This window comes from Leucoraja erinacea, chromosome 3 (assembly GCF_028641065.1).
Source record: "Leucoraja erinacea ecotype New England chromosome 3, Leri_hhj_1, whole genome shotgun sequence".
Taxonomy (NCBI): Eukaryota; Metazoa; Chordata; class Chondrichthyes; order Rajiformes; family Rajidae; genus Leucoraja; species Leucoraja erinaceus.
In genome coordinates this window covers 3,143,797-3,161,660 of record NC_073379.1, presented here as the reverse complement: position 1 = coordinate 3,161,660, position 17,864 = coordinate 3,143,797, and the positions used below count along the sequence as shown (strand labels likewise).

Below are 17,864 nucleotides of genomic sequence, written 5' to 3'. Positions count from 1 at the left end.
TCAGTTCCGTTTATCCAGAAAAGGGTCGTGTTCCAGAGTTTTATTAGTTTACTTACATTTCCCCTTCTTTTGCAATCTCACTTTCTGATTTGCTAACTGCCAGGTTTGTCTTGGTAAACATTAAAGTGTTACTTTGCTTAAATGTCATTCTGATAGCACTGTCATATGGCTCTCTTATCTATCCCTTACTGGGTCTATCCCAAGCCTGATTTTTTGATGGATGTACAATATTTTATCATTTTATTTTTGCAACTAATTTTTCTCTCCCGATTTTATCAAAATTTAAATAGTATTGTTTAAAATCGTTTACCTTCTTTCATATTCTCATTGTCTTCACCTTCATCTGATTCTTCCGTCTCTTCATCTACAAAACTACTTTGCTCAGAATCTGTAATTTCTCCTTCCTCTGGTTCACTAGCAAACCCAGCCTCATCCTCTTCTTCCAGTTTCATTTTGACATCCCCTTCACCTTGGACACTCAAATCTAGCTTTTGATTGAGTCCATTGGATGAACTGTTATCAATATCCACCACTTTTGTTTTCCTTCGTTTTTCCGATGATGATAATTTGCTCTCTTCCTGGTCCCAGAATCTACAATCGCTTGAAGCTTTTGATATTTCTGATTCAATATCCTTAGGAGGAAATAATACGAAAATATTAAAGGACCAGTCTTGGAAGAGCTTTATGATATCTGTCAATGACAAACAGAATCTCAAATCTTTTAAATATCACTGATTCTTGGATATAATAGGCCATAGATCAGGTGGGCAGAGAAATGGCAGATGGAGTTCAACGCGGACACGAGTGATGTGTTGCACTAAACTGCTGCTGTCACACCAATCTTAAAGAAACCTGGTCTTGATCCCTCCTCTCTCATTAACTACCGCCCAATCTCAAACCTCCCCTTTCTTTCAAAAACCCTGGAGCGTATCGTTGCGTCGCAACTTCATTCCCACCTCCTTGCGTATAACCTACTTGAACCCCTCCAATCCGGCTTTCGCCCCCTCCATAGCACAGAAAACTGCTCTCCTCAACAACCTCCTCACCTCTGCTGACACTGGTTCCTTCAACATCCTCATCCTCCTCGTCCTGAGCACAGCCTTCGATACAGTGAACATAACATCCTGCTCACCAGACTCAAAGACTTCGGCATTGAAGGCTCTGCACTCAGCTGGCTCCGTTCCTACCTTTCCAACAGATCCCACTTCATCTCTCTCCACAACCACACCTCTGCTACAGCCACAGTCACTCAAGGCGTTCCCCAAGGCTCCGTACTCGGCCCCCTCCTCTTCATCATCTACATCCTCCCCCTTGGTCAGATACTCCGCCACTTCAACCTGGACTTACACTGTTACGCTGATGACACCCAGATCTACCTCGGCACCAAATCCCCACACAACCCCCCCCCCCCCCCCCCTCCCATATCAACTCCTGTTTGTCAGCTATAAAAACCTGGATGCAACATAACTTCCTCAAACTCAACAGTGATAAGACAGAATTCATCCTCATAGGCTCCAAAGCCACACTCAGCAAAATCAATAACCCCACTCTCACCATCGACGGCACCACTGTCTCCCCATCTCCCCAGGCCCGCAACCTTGGCGTGATCTTTGATTCCACCCTCTCCCTTGAGCCTCACATCCGCCATGTCATTAAAACCTCCTTCTTTCATCTCCGCAACATCGCCAAACTCAGACCCTCTCTCACACCTCCCGCTGCTGAAAGACTCATCCATGCCTTCATCTCTTCCCGACTGGACTATTGCAACTCACTTCTCCTTGGCATCAGCTCCACCTACATCAACAGACTCCAATTGGTCCAGAACGCAGCCGCCCGACTCATCACCCACACCAAATCCTGGCACCACATCACTCCAGTCCTCAAACAACTTCACTGGCTTCCCATCTCCCACCGGATCACCTACAAAATCCTGATCCTCACCTACAAAGCCCTCCACCATCTGGCCCCCCCATATCTCACTGACCTCCTCTCCCCCTACCAACCTCTCCATCCACAAGTCCAACCTCCGCAGTTTTGGGGACAGAGCCTTCTCCAGGGCAGCTCCCAGGCTCTGGAACTCCCTCCCCCAACTGATCCGCAATTCCGTGTTCCTCACCAACTTCCAGTCCCAACTCAAGACCCATCTCTTCACCTCTGCCTATCCTTAGCCCCACATCCCCCTCCCTTTTCATCTGTGCATTAATTGCCTCATATTGTGTTTTAAATTGAATTCTGTCTTTACTTTGTGTACTAGTCATGTCTCTACTATTTATTTCATTCCCCTTACATGTTTTTCCTCTACCTGCTAAATTTTTGTAAGGTGTCCTTGAGACTCTTGAAAGGCTCCCATAAATAAAATTTATTATTATTATTATTATTAAGGGAGGCAAAACGTAAACAAGAAGGGTACAGTAAATGGCAGGACTCTTGGGAGCAATGACCAGTGGGCATAGATTTAAGGTGAAAGAGGGAAAGATTAAAAGGAGATTTGTGAGGCAATTAAAAAAAAAACTTTACACAGATTGTTTCCTGGAGGCTTATAGGATAAGGGGATATAAACAATGTGCTAATGGGATTAATTTAAATTAGCATCATTAGTTTAAATCAGCACGGCCTTTGGGAGCCGAAGGGCCAGTTCCTGGTCTGTACTGTTTCGTGTTCTAATTATATATAATGAAAAATTTCAGAATGGGAAAGTATTTGTGATATGCAAAATAAGTGTCCTGCAATCATTGCGTATCAACTAGTACTATGAACAAAGTGATGCCGAATTTAAAATATACTTTTGTTAATAAATCAACTGCTTAAAAACATAAATCACTTACGTGCCTTTAATTAAATGTAAAACTTTGAATGTGACCTTAGAAGGGATTGCTAAAGCAACTTCGACAAATGTAGTCAATATCTGACCATATTCGCATACTTGACGACATATACATGAATTAGGAGCAGCATGCTTGTCGAACTCTCAAGCCTGCTCCATTATTTAATAAGATCAGATCTGATCTTACTTTTAACAACCATAAGACTTGTTTTCGACATGCAAGGAAAAATAGGTGTTCCACTAACTCTATCACAATATTTTAACTGTAATAAACTGTAAAAAAGTTATTTACAAACAGATACACAACCTCAAAGATAGACACAAAAACCTGGAGGAACTCGGCAGGGTCAGGCAGCATCACTAGAGCAAAAGAATAGGCTCGGCGATCGTTTTGCTGAACACCTCCGCTCAGTCAGCCTAAACCTACTGATCTCCCAGTTGCTAAACACTTTAACTCCCCCTCCCATTCCCACACTGATTTTTCTGTCCTGGGCTTCTTCCATTGTCAGAACGAGGCCCAGCGCAAATCTCTAGGAGCAACAACTCATATGTCGCTTGAACAGCTTAAACCCCAGCGGTGTGAACATTGACTTCTCTAACTTCTAGTAACTCCTGCATTCCCTCTCTCTCCATCCTTCCCCCCTACCCAGTTCTCCGATTAGTCTGACTGTCCTTGTTTACATTTTATCTGTTTGCTTTGTTGTTACCTTCTCCTAGCTAACAATGATCGATTCTACATTTTCCTTGATCTCCATTCCCCTTGTCTCCTTTTCACATCTTACACTTCCTTATCTCTGTATCTCCCTCTCCCAATTCAGTCTGATGAAGAGTCACAACCCGAAACGTCACCCATTCCTTCTATCCATAGATGCTGCCTGTCCCGCTGAGTTACTCCAGCATTTCGTGTCTAGCTTCTGAAACATACAGATACAGAACCTCCATCCCCACTGCATGTCAATTGAAGGAACTAACCGAAGATGAATGACAACTTGCAAAAATAGAATTCCTTTTTAGATTTGAGATTTTCAGCAATTTAACAATATCCAATTTTCAGCAATTTAACAATATCCAATTTTCAGCAATTTAACAATATCCAATTTTCAAACCGCACAACATGGCTCAATAATAGAAGTTGAGATGCAGATAATAGAATTGGGATGTTAATCTTGTTTACCCCACCTAAATTCTTCCGGGAATCTAGTCAGCTTGCATTTCTGAATTTTGAGACAACATCAAACAAAAACAAATTATTGCAGATGATGGAAACCAGAAATAACTAGAATTCTGTAAACACCGAGCAAATCCTTGTCAATTTGCAGAGTTTGAGCTCAGGATGTTTTTCTCTTTGCTATTATCTTCCATGGAAATCATACTATAAATAATTCTCTCAAATTGCCTGGAATTGAAGCTTCATTGTGCAAGGTACCATTCAGTTAGATTCTCCTCCTCCTTACAGCGAGACCTGAATATCAATTAAAGATCCAATGAACTCCAATTAGTTTCGGTTTTTTTAAATCACTTAAAGGAGGGCTTCAGATTTTAATCTGGAAAAGCCTTTAATAGATTGTATCTTTGCCGCAAAAGGTTTTCACAATCTTATGTTTGATTAAAAAAAAATCTCAATATTGAATCAAATGAAAGACTGCCAAAAAGGAATAATCAAGGGAAGAAAGCAATCAAAGTAGTATGTGCCTCAAATATGTATCAAAATTTCACAAAACTTGGTGTAACATTGAGTGATTTCTTTCAGGTTATGTTTGTCATAAGTCATAAGGTGATAGGAGCAGAATTAGGCCATCAAGTCTACTCCGCCATTCAATCATGGCTGATCTATCTCTCCTTCCTGACCCCATTCTTTTGCCTTTCCCCATAACCCCTGACACCTGTACTAATTAAGAATCATGGATGATTAATAGATCATTTCCAGCATTTGTAGGACTAATGTTTGTAACAGAAACCTGTTTGTTGGTCATTAATCTACCTGTTGCTGATTCTGACCATCCCAAAGAAGATATCTTCAAGTTAGCCATTGATTCTGTCATTTGCAGCACCTAGGGACAGGAGGAACAGAATCTAATGAATAGTTGGACATTTATTAAAAAAAAAAAGGCCTTAGCAGACGGAGCATTAAGTTTAATATTCTTTGTCACAGAATAGTGACAAGGTGGGTGCTGGGCCAGTTAACCTACAAGACAGTGTAATATCTGTCATTGCCTGGTCCAGGCAGGGTTGGCAAAAAAGCAGAGTTTGCATCTGTTCGTTTCTACAAAGCCTTAATCTCACACAAACCAGGAAATGGGATAAAATTATGTGTATATACTATAAAAAGTGATCAGATGAATGGATATTGCCATCAACATACAAATCAGAAAAATGGGATAAAATGATGTGCATGTACCATTAAGAGTGAACAAAATGAATGGATATTGTCATTCACATCCATTTTGATATAATTGATCTAATATGACATAAACGCAGACCACTTTTTTTACTCCTTGTGAAATTATTGTTGCAGCAAGTGACAGCTCAGATTGATGCAAGAAGAACTTTTTTTTTTGGTACATGTTCCTCCTAGCCATAGGTCAAATGATACGTTACACAAAATGCAACTTTCCTCAAATGATTGCATGTGGTTGTTACAATTGTTACGTTTGCACATGCAACACTTCTGCAATCTGCCCTTCATCTGGTCTTAAAAAAGCATTATTGTGAACCGTCACCTGACATCTACATGGTCAATGGAAAAGCCCGAAGCAAAATGTTATATATTTAGGCTGCTTTAATTAAATGTATTGTTTGGAAGAAAAAGGAATATGCGTACTATTCAGGTGTGAGAAGGGAGCTACAAGTGGAAAATATGGACAATCCATGAAGGTTGTCATAGATCCGCAAGGCAATAAATAGAGATTGAAGGAAAATATTAATGGTGTTGAAATATAATCGGACAAGAACTACCAGACGCTTCAAAATTATTTTTTAAAGATGGAGGAATAGAGGCACATACACATGAATTATCAAAATAGTTACTTCTATACACAAAGGAGGAGGATCAACTATAAAAGAAACTGCTAACCAATGCTGTCGGTATCGCTGACTGTTAAAGAGGATCATTAAAACTTAACAACTCCTGATGTTCTAGCATGATTTTATTTAAAAGATATTTTGAATCATCTACAAGGTGGATAGTGGATAGAAGTGAATCATTGAATCAATGGTATTCATTGGTAAGCATGCAGCCAAAGCTTTTCACTATCCCTCCAAATTCAAACTTCAACACGTGGCAAAATTTCTTCCCTAGTTTTTTTCTCTCGTCAAAGCTCCATCCTCATAGGGTGATATCTTATCAGTATAGGTTTCCCCGAGGTCTCACATTACTCATTGAAAACTGCTTCCTAGTGACGTACAGCTCCATTATCCTTCTGCATCCAGCTCGAGTTTGCACCGGGAGTTGGGGACAGCGTTGAAGAGCATGTATGTTGGTACTGATCCCCCTGGCACTCTTTGTTGAGACATGGTGACTTTATTGCACAGGTGGACATGCGGTTATCTGCTCCTCAGCACAATCTACAAAAGTGGTGCAATATCCACATTTTGCTAATGGGAAATCGCAAGTAACGTCATCAACTCAGTGATTGAGAATCAATCAACATTCATGTGGCCCTCAGAGCATTAACTCAAGATAACTGCTGGCCGAGGAAATAAACAGAGAAGGCAGAGTGACAAGTAAACTGGAAACAGAGACTGAATGGTCAGAATTCTTAAAGCACAACATCTTGAAACTTTACTCTCTCCTCTTTCTAACAAGACCATGTGTTGGCACAGCAGGTTGGATTACACTATTTCCATTGATAACTGAGTGCAACATACCTTTCCTTCTTTTGACTCTAGCTTTTCAATTACTTTACGTTTTTTCTTCACCTTTCTCTCCGAATGTGCCGTGTGGTATGAATGTAGATCCACTCGAGAATGAAACTGGTAGAGGCCGTTCCCAGCATCATAATAATAGTAAATTCCAGTGTTTGGATCATAGTAGAGCTGGTTTGTCTAGCCAATGTAGAAATGTAGAAAACAAATGTAGAATTACAAACTATTAAATTAATCCGCGATACATAGCTTTTGAATGTAAATACTAAGCTACATTAGTAAACTAAGAAACTGTAGCATAGGTTAACATTTTAATATTTTAATATAACTTGTTATGCACTTATTATGGTAAAACAGAGCAGATATAGATTTTTGCTATCCAAAATGTAAAACTTTGGTATTAGACGGGTGAAAATGATCAAGCAGTATAAGATACTTTTCATGGGCAAATCAAAGAGTATGCAAACTCTGATTATGCATACAGATCAAATTAAATTTGCTTACAATAGGCTAATTACTCTATAGGCTCTCCCTAGTTTGAACAAGGACCCAGCCATGGTAACATGAATATTCACTTAATATTTTACACAAAATCACATACATGTTGATTCATGACCGAGTACTCTTCCAGATGAGAGATCGCTAATTTGGAAATGTTCTCACAGTACAAGCAAGATTTTAAATCTGTACCTGCTTCTGTCATTACTTGAAAATCAAATGCAAGTATTTCAATTGTTCTTACTGTATTGTGATGACGTTCTGATCAACTTTCCCTCTCTAACCCAGGGCCTTGATCCCAATTACAAGCCTTTATCAGGCTACTTAAGATAGACCAGAGGGAAAATGCCTATTATTCCTAGCACCTTCATGATCTATATTGCTCAACTTGTCAACTAGTGAAACAAAAGCCTTTAAGTAGCCCAACAGTGTCATGAATAAATTTCAGCCTTATTTTATAAGGTAAATAGCAAGTATATTTGGAATTAATTACTAATAGTTTATGAATGTACTGTAATCTGCTACATTAAATGGATTTAAGAGCTGTTCAAAATTGAAGGATTTTGATTGAGTGAGAAAAAAAATGCTTTCGCTCGTGAAATTATATGTTTATACGATAATTCCAAAATGAATGGATGCTTTTGAGGATCAAAACCAGGAAATTTCAGCACTCAAGCAAAAACACAAAGTAACTCAGGGTAACTCAGTGGGTCAGTCAGCATCTCTGGAGAACATGTATAGGGGGATATTTATAGTCAGAACCCTTATTCACACAAATTCAGTGGACCGCTCGATTCATTATGTCTGGCTGTACCATGCAGAACAATCCATTTTATGTCAACCCTATTTCATGCTTTCAATATTTTGGTCTTTGTGTAATCTAATTGCATTTTATCTGTTATGATCAATTGAATTTGCAAGCCATCAAATCCCATCAAAAAAACTCTCTCATAAACCTACCAATCTCCTTCACATAAGGCTTCCATTTACCCAATTCACTGTTGCTTTTATCAACCCCTCTTAAATTTTCAAATGATCTCCTGATACTTCCCACATTCCAAGTTGCAGTGAACGACATATTGATAAGAACCCAAACATAATAGAAACGTCTAATTCACACATCTTCATTAAAATAAAACAGTGCATCCAAAAATGTTCATATTATTCAAAGTATCCATTGCCTTGTACAGACAACGCCTTCATTTTACAAAATGTGGCCTATTAAAACACACTAATAATGTAGTTATTTAAATGTTAATTTGTTTAAATGAAAGTTAAATCAATAATGGATAAGGGAATATAAATCAAGTTACCGAATCATAATAGAAGCCAGTACTGTAATCATAATATAACCCACTACTTTCATCATATGTGAAACCTGTCTGAGACATGGCAGCTTCTGCTGTAGCACGCAAACTCTCGGCCAGGGATGTATTCATCGAGTCCTTGAAAGAAAACATAAAATGGTACAAAATGGTACAAATGGTAACGTACAAAATAATTTTTTTTACTTTCAATATTAACAATCGATTAGGATTTGGAGAAAGAACAGTACCACTCACTGCTGAAGCAACAATCTACAAAATTAGAAAGATTGCCCCAAATTTTGTGCTCAAAAACCATCTATTTACTCAAGAGGGAAATGGAAAAGCACAGGGATTTAGAGGGAGAATTCCTGCAGACAGGTTCTCTGCTGTTTTAAGATTTAGTCATCAACCCTGTGGTAATGAGGTCCCCTGTGGTTTGGGGACACTGGGCAGGTGAATATGTTGTAACAGTCACTGGTGGGGCAGAGGCAACATAAACAGAAGATATATATTAAATATAAATGGAATTAAGTAGCAATTAAGGACAGTGAAGACAGAAAAGGGTTGAGAGGGACCTTTGTGGGGGAAGTTCAAGTATAAAGGCTTTGATGGAGAGAATGACTGTATCATGGATAGAAAATATATTTAAAAAATAAGTTACATTATGTTGGGAAAATCTTGACAAATTTTGCATATGTGGTAATTTATTTTTAAACGATACAAATGATTCAATCATTACACTACGAAATGCAATGATTTGCCCATTACACATATTTCAATAGCTTAGATACAATAAACCCCAATAATCCACAACTAGACTCTTTGGCAATTCAATTGTTTTAGCAGAGGTGATGTTTCATGTGTTACCCTGAAATTAACTGGTGCCCCAGATACCATTCTCTCCAAAAAATCATCAGCTACCCAGTCACTGCACCCTGACAGGTCCCGACCTGAAACACCAGCAGTCTGAAGAAGTGTCCGAAGCACGTTGCCGATCAAAGTTCTCCACAGATGCTGCTTCATCAAATGGGTTATTCCGGCACTGTGTCTCTTTTACGTACAGCAGCATCTGCAGTTTCTTGTGTCTACAGTCACTGCACTCTCTTGAAACTCATTGGCACCCTTTGTTCCCCACTTCCAAAACTCATCAAATCCACTTTTGTTGTGTGCTCTGAAACTAGTTGGCTCCCACGCTTCCCTGACACTAAGTGGAAACGTCTTTATGCTGTCCCTTGAAACTCACTTTAAACTTAATTGTCTGTCTGGAACATTTATCGTCACATTATGTTATATTATACTTTTATAATCCCAGCCTCAGGTCGGCCGACTTGGGGCTACTGGCTATCCCGCGGTCTAGGTTTAAGCTCAGGGGTGACCACGCTTTTGTGGTTGCAGCACCTAGACTGTGGAACAGCATCCCCCTCCTCATCAGAGATGCCCCCTTTAAGTCACGACTCAAAACCGATTTCTACTCCCTAGCGTTTTTGAGCCACTCTGAGGGGGCGCTGTAAACAGTTTATGTATGTATTGTTAGGTCTGTCTACCGTTGTATGTATCAAATTAATACCTGCACTGATGTGAAGCACGTTGGTCATCGTGAGTTGTTTTTAAATGTGCAATACAAATACATGTATTATTATTATTATTGCCTATCAACATCTCCCTACAGCTTAGGCCCGGCATTCCTGGTACCATCCTTGTAAATCTTCTCTGTATTCTTTCCAGCTTAATAGCATTTTTTTTATAGCAGGAAGGCCAAAACCCAACACAATACTCCAGGTACGGCCTCCCCAACACCTTGTACAACTGTAACATAATGTCTCAACTTCTAGTTAAGCTATCACAAGCATTACATACCCTTGTATCTTCATCCACATTCTTATGGTCTGTTCCATCTGGTAACGTTGATTTATCCAGATATTCGGTGTACTGATAATTATCTGTCTCAACAATTTCTGAGTACTGGTAGCTGTCTGTCTGTGGTTGTGTTTGAGACTGAACTGGAACGGAATCTGTAACATCCCCTGGCACTCGCCTCCTTTCATTCTCATCATTTTCCAGCTGATGATAAAAATCAACATCTTCTTCTTGGTAGTCTAGAGAACAGAGTAACGAGAATTATGCACTAAGTTTTTTTTTACAATATCTATTTTTTTTGTCATGATAAAAAAATATTAAAAGTGTTTTGCTTCATAATATTTGATCCTAACATGTGGTAATATTTCAAAAACATCTGGCAAGGCGATAAATGTCAAGTTCTTTTGCACTTTCAGACGAAACTGTGAACTAATGTTGCCCATCACCTAGAGGATTTCTACAAGTGAAATGTTTTCCTCACAAAAACTAAGAATGTTGTAAATGAAAATTACTCCCAGCAGTAAATTATTTTTCAGGTTTACATTCCATGCACCAATTGTTTCCACATACCTGTGTGTTCATGTGTGAAGCAAAGGTCTGTCTGAACTTCAACATCAACTCTGTTACTTTCTTCATTTCTTTCATGGGGTTTTTCACTGAGATCTTTAATCTGAAAATATATAACAAGTTTCAAATTTTTGCTTATCACAAATGAAAAATCTACTTTCAAATCACCATAACAAATACCCATCCTATTTAAACGGGGGTACACAAGAAGAAGGGTTTCGTCCTGAAACGTTGCCCATTTCCTTCGCTCCATAGATGCTGCTGCGCCCGCTGAGTTTCTACAGCATTTTTGTGTACCTTCGATTTTCCAGCATCTGCAGTTCCTTCTTAAAAACTATTTAAATGAGGGTTCCCCTCCCCTACTATAGATGAGGCTCTCACCAGGGTTTCTACAATACCCCATAACACTGCTCTCTCTCCCCATCCTCCCACTCATATCAAGGGCAGAGTTCCCCTAGTCCTCACCTTCCACCCCAATAGCTGTCACATACAACAAATAGTCCTCCGTCATTTCCGCCACCTCCAACGTGACCCCACCACTCGCCACATCTTCCCATCTCCCCCCCTGTCTGCTTTCTGCAAAGACCGCTCCCTCCGTAACTCCCTGGTCAATTCTTCCCTTCCCACCCGCACCACCGCTCCCCGGGCACTTTCCCTTGCAGCTGCAAGAAATGCCACACTTGTCGCTTTACCTCCCCCCTCGACTCCACTGAAGGACCCAAGCAATCGTTCCAAGTGCGACAGAGGTTCACCAGCACCTCCTCCAACCTCATCTATTGCATCCGCTGCTCTAGATGTCACCTGATCTATATCGGTGAAACCAAGCGTAGGCTTGGCGATCGTTTCGCCGAACACCTCCGCTCGGTCCACAATAATCTACCTGATGTCCCGGTGGCTCAGCACTTCAACTCCCCCTCCCATTCCGAATCTGACCTTTCTGTCCTGGGCCTCCTCCATGGCCAAAGTGAGCACCACCAGAAATTGAAGGAGCAGTACCTCATATTTCGCTTGGGCAGTTTATACCCCAGCGGCATGAACATTGGCTTCTCCAATTTCCGGGGGCCCTTATCGTCTCCTCCCCTTCTCAGCTCTCCCTCAGCCCTCTGGCTCCTCCTCTTCCTTTTTTCTTCCCGCACCCCCACCATACTCAAGAAGGGTTTCGGCCCGAAACATTGTCTATTTCCTTCACTCCATAGATGCTGCTGCACCCGCTGAGTTTCTCCACCACTTTTGTCTCCCATCCTATTTAATTCCATGAATGTGGAATTAGAAATGTAATACTCAGAGACTATTGAAATTATAAAATGGTTAATGCTACTACTCTTATCTTACTTAACCAGCAGAACTTCTTTTTCATTTTAGTTCATGTACACAACTACTTAGTCCTTAAATATTTTAGTTTTAGAGTATTAGAGATACAGCACGGAAACAGGAGCTACAGGATCTAATAAAAACATCTACAGGCACCAATTATAAAAGGGCTGGACAAGCTAGATGCAGGAAAAATGTTCCCAATGTCGGGTGAGTCCAGAACCAGGGGCCACAGTCTAAGAATAATGGGGAGGCCATTTGAAACAGAGATGGAAAAAAAGTTTTTCATCCAGAGTTGTGAATTGGTGGAATTCTCTGCCACAGAAGGCAGCATAGGCCAATTGACTGGATTAATTTAAAAGAGTTATATAGAGCTCTAGGGGCTAGCGGAATCAAGGGATATGGGGATATGGCAGGCCCGGGTTACTGATGGCGGATGATCAGCCATGATTACAATGAATAGCAGTGCTGGCTCGAAGGGCCAAATGGCCTCATCATGCACCTATTTTCTATGTTTCTATACTTTTTTTCTTTTATATCCCCTCTCCAAATGATAACACCAGACCAATTTTAGATAACCTCTACCATCCCCCTCCCTTCACCCCCACACCCTCCCCTTTCTCTCCCCCCCCCCACCCACCTGGACTCACAACTACTACCCTTTCCCTCCTCCCATATTCCTTCCTCTGGAACAAAGTGGAAAGTCACTGATAAATATCAGATTCCAAGCAGATAATTATAATGTGTCATAATATCCATAAAATATATGATTGGTATATTTTGACATGCTCCATTCTATACAGGCCGTGGGCCGAACATCGAAAATGTGTCTAGAATTCAACTTTCGTGACCCATGTCTGGTAGCTACTTGAAATCTGGCACAGATTTAGATAAAATATCATTGAGAAGGAATTCATAACTCGTCAAGGCAAAAAGTTGCACACTAATTAATTAAGCTAAATAGAAAAAGTAACAGCGCCCTCTTGTGCTCAATAATAGGTAGCTGTATATAACTCTATGGGGAGCTGTGGTAGTGCCGTGACTCGAATGGGAACATTGAATACTATTACGCCAATTACACGGGACGGGTGACTTTTGGAACAAGTTCAGGTGGTAAAACTCAGGCAAGAGTTCGACTGGAGGCGTACGGTGAGTGAGACTGCCGCAAAGGTCCCGGGTTTCACCGGCTCCTGAACCCGCCTAATTAATGGGCGAGGACAGATCCTGTGCGTTCCCCAGTTTACTGAACCCCACTGACTGACAGTTACTTTCCTCTGGTAGACACACTTGCTGCAGTAACTCAGCAGGTCAAGCAGCATCCCTGGAGAAAATGGATAGTCGACGTTTCGGGTCCAGACCCTTATTCAGTTTGCGAGTGAGGGGAGAGAGAAACTAAAGATATCTTTGTCTCTCAGTCTGAAGAAGGGACTCGACCCAAAACATCACCTATTCCTTTTCTCCAGAGATGCTGCCCGTCCACCTCAGTTACTCCAGCATCGTGCATCTACCAGAGGAAAGTAACTTTGTTTTAGGTACTTTGCATGAACCAGTGTCCAGGATCGTTGGACTGGATCTAGATGAGTAAGTGCACTGTTCATTAAGTCTTAGCGGCCTCACTCACCGCCTGACCTCAGGATGTCACGGTGAGACGTATCCCCTCTCACTGCATTGCCGTGAACCTGTTGATTAAAATGAATCCAACCACCGCGCTCACTGTAACTAAAATGAACAGGCAGACCTTTCTCATCCCTACGGTAATCGATGAGATGTGTTCTATTCCTCGCTCCTGGGTTTATATCAATTCAAACTTGGACACACTAAACAGCAAAAGTAGACTGTACATAATCATTTATTTTCCCAATCTTTTGGTTTATATTTCATAGGTGGGTATGTCATGAATGGCTAGTTTACAAACAGAAACATAGCATTTTTATTTGTTTATATCAGTACACACGATGTACGAAAGAAAAACACTATAATCTCACAATAGTAATCATGTCTTGGACCGGTATTCTTTTTGGAGAACATTGTTACTTTAATACTGTTGGGTACTCAAAGTATTCTGATCCAGAGTCTTCCTCAAAGTTGAACTCTTTCAAACGTATGCATGCACAGTAATCTGCAGTTCAATATCTTGCAAAAACTAGATGACAACTTGCTGAAAGTTCACAGGAATCATCAATCATACTGTCATGGTTTATTATAGTGTACGATAATCATGTGAGGTTATTTGTATTATTGTTTTGACAGTTAAAACCTCTTGCACTAACCTTCCTCTCCGCCATGATCCCAGTGTGCTCCCTGCCTAGCTAGCCTGAAACAAAGCGCGTGATTGGTCAATTGCCGTCCGACTCAATGTCAAACGTGCTTTGATTTTACAATTACTATTCGGAAATTTGGAAGTTTTGTACATATTTTAAAAATAAGTGCACGCTTTTTTCTTGACGAGTTTCAGATATAATTTCTATAATATTTTTACACAATTTGTTATAAATACAGGTAGATATGGGATGACACGAAATGAAACGAAAAAGCACCTCGGCCCACGGTCTAACCGCAAATGCCACTTGAATTTTATATTTTTGATCTCTAATGCACATTTGTAAACTTGAGTTTTGTAGCACTAGTCTCTTTGGATATTTAGTTTACCTGTTTGTACAGCTCTTCGTTGCAAATCTTTATGTCTTTGTATAGGACTTCGGTATGATTTAACTCTTTCTGCAACACCAGAAGCTGATTTCTACAAGATGTTAATTCTTCCTCCAGGCTTATGACTTTCTGTTTTAAATCACACAGCTCAGAGTTACGATCTGATTGCTGATCCCCGTCTGCTGTCGCCATCTTAAAACCGTCACCTGCAACAAAGCAGAGCAGAGCATTCAGTTTAGTTTATTGTCACGTGTATTGAGGTACAGTGAAAAGCTTTTGTTGTGTTCTGTCCAGTCAGCGGAAAGACAGTACATGATTACAATTGAGCCGTTTAGATATATTGTAGATATATGATAAGGGAATAACATTTAGTACAAGGTAAAGCCAGCAAAGTCCGATCAAGGATTGCCAGATGGTCTCCAGTGAGGTAGATAGTCGTTCAGGGCTGCTCTCTGGCTGTGGTAGGATGATTCAGTTGCCTGATAACAACTGGAAAGAAACTGTCACTGAATTTGGAAGGTACACAAAAAAGCTGGAGAAACTCAGCGGGTGCAGCAGCATCTATGGAGCGAAGGAAATAGGCAACGTTTCGAGCCGAAACCCTTCTTCAGACTGAATTTGGAGATGTGCGTTTTCACACTTCTATAACTTTTGCCTAATGGGAGAGGGGAGAAGAGGGAGTGGCCAGGGTGCGATTCATAGAAACATAGATTAGTTGCAGGAGCAGGCCATTCAGCCCTTCGAGCCAGCATCTCCATTCAATATGATCATGGCTGATCATCTAAAATCAGTCGCCCGTCCCTGCTCTTTCCCCATATCCCTTTAGCCCAAGGAGCTCTTGAATACATCCAGTGAATTGGCCTCGACTGCCTGCTGTGGCGGATTCATAACTCTCTGGGTGAAAATGGTTTTTCCCCATCTCAGTCCTAAATGGCCTACCCCATATATTCTTAAACTGTGACCTCTGATTCTGGACTACCCCAACATCAGGAACATTTTTCCTGCATCTAGCCTGTCCAATCCTTTAAGAATTTTATATGTTTCTATAAAATCTCCTAAATTCCAGTGAATACAAGCCCCAGTCGACCCTTTCTTTCATCATCCTTAATTATGCTGCTGGCCTTGCCGAGGCTGCATAAGGTATAAATGAAGTCAATGGAAAGGAGGTTGGTTAGTGTGATGATCTGGGCTGCTTCCACAATTCACTGCAGACAATTCTTTCAGTCAAAGTATGACAAATACTATATATTTTTGGAGAATATACGTACGCACTTCATAGATTGAATAGGCCCACGTATCTATTCCAATCTATCCCGCTCATGATTTTACGTACAACATCTTTGGAGGATATATGTACACACACATATATATATATATATGTAAGGATATATCCATAGGCAGGATCTCTGGCAATTGATAGGCCTTTCTTCAGACATATTTGTTGCAATTAACAAGGCATCACCCGCTATGTAGAATTGAGACGCTGCGATATTTGCCATTTACTGTCGCCCAGCACGTCTCCTCCTCCTTTTCGTTTGTAATTCACACTATAAGCCGGCCGCCTCCCGCAGTATCCATCTATCTATTTCCCTATCTCTGTCTCTGCTCCTCTTGACCCACTTACCATGAAACCAACGTTAAAGGAAGGCCGAGATCCCAGTCTCTGCACCTTAAGGTGAGGATTGGCCCTGGCCTCACATGGCAGACCTAGAAAAGCAAATAGATCACGTTACTGCCCGGCACGCACTCATATCCGACCCACGGAAAAAGATATTTCGCGTTTTGTGAACGACAAATGCAACTGGTGTCAGTCAAGCTGCTGTACTTTGCAACCACTCCGCCGCCCGCCATCTTTGCAGCTACTCTCTCCCCCGCGCGTCCGCAGCTGCTGGCTCACGGGGGCGCGCACGGCGGGTCCACGCAGCGTCGGCTCACGGGGGCGCGCACGGCGGGTTCACGCAGCGTCGGCTCACGGGGGGCGCGCACGGCGGGTCCACGCAGCGTCGGCTCACGGGGGCGCGCACGGCGGGTCCACGCAGCGTCCGCAGCGTCCGCTCTCGGGGGCGCGCACGCATCTGTAAACTTGAGTGTTGTGGCAAAATAACTTTAAGTTGCCGATTGTTTGGGTGAAATTTGATAAAGTATTAATTTGGTAAAGTATTAATGGTCCTACACGCAAGTCAAGTCAACTTTATTTGTCACATGCACATACAAGATGTGCAATGAAATGAAAGTGACAATGCCTGTGGACTGTCTGTAAAAACAACAGAACAACAACAGAACAGACCAGAACCAGTATTTACATTTTAGAAAAAAAACACAACAGTAAATTAGTCAGTAAATAGACGGGAACAGGAACAATACAATACAATTTATTGTCATTTGAGCCCCAGGGAGGCTCAAACGAAATTCTGTTTCCACAGCCATACAAACAAAGACAATTTCCTAGACATACACACAATTAATTCACACAAACATCCATCCATGATGGAAGGCAAAGTCTTTTCTCTCCCCTGTTCTCCATGTCTCTCCCGATGTCCAAGCCCCAGGCGGGCGATGCTAAGTCCCACGGCCATGTTAGGCCATGCCGGGCGATTTACGGCCCCGCTCCCGGTCTAAATGTCACAAAGTTGGAGCCCCCGGCAGGCGCTGGAATGTCCCACGGCCATGAAGCCGCGCCGGGCGATGTACGTCCCCGCTCTGGTGCAACTTAGGTGGGACACACCTATCTATGCTCAGTCTGCCTGGACCTACCTGGTGGTAGCGGTGTGGAATGAGCTTCCAGTGAAGGTGGTGGAGGCAGGTTCGTTTTTATCATTTAAAAATAAATTGGATAGTTATATGGATGGGAAGGGAATGGAGGGTTATGGTCTGAGCGCAGGTAGATGGGACTAGGGGAGATTATGTGTTCGGCACGGACTAGAAGGGTCGAGATGGCCTGTTTCCGTGCTGTAATTGTTATATGGTTATATATATGGTTACCTGAT

The 17,864-nt window shown here is 41.5% G+C and overlaps 1 protein-coding gene across 2 annotated transcripts in view; it reads right to left on the bottom strand.

The window, feature by feature from the left end:
• aggf1 (angiogenic factor with G patch and FHA domains 1) overlaps positions 1-16,798 on the bottom strand; it is a 34,597-nt gene extending 17,799 nt beyond the window's left edge. Inside the window, exons 1-8 of one of the 2 annotated variants that reach the window (XM_055631481.1) lie at positions 16,703-16,798; positions 16,502-16,584; positions 14,878-15,083; positions 10,921-11,020; positions 10,351-10,589; positions 8,500-8,631; positions 6,692-6,868; positions 311-632 (exon numbers count right to left, since the gene is read on the bottom strand). In XM_055631481.1, the coding sequence (XP_055487456.1) occupies positions 311-632; positions 6,692-6,868; positions 8,500-8,631; positions 10,351-10,589; positions 10,921-11,020; positions 14,878-15,069 (1,162 nt within the window). In that variant the 5' untranslated portion in view covers positions 15,070-15,083; positions 16,502-16,584; positions 16,703-16,798. Of the gene's footprint in view, positions 1-310; positions 633-6,691; positions 6,869-8,499; positions 8,632-10,350; positions 10,590-10,920; positions 11,021-14,877; positions 15,084-16,501 lie in introns of both variants that reach the window. The other variant, XM_055631474.1, reaches the window with a different exon arrangement.
• Between the last annotated feature and the right edge of the window lie 1,066 nt (positions 16,799-17,864).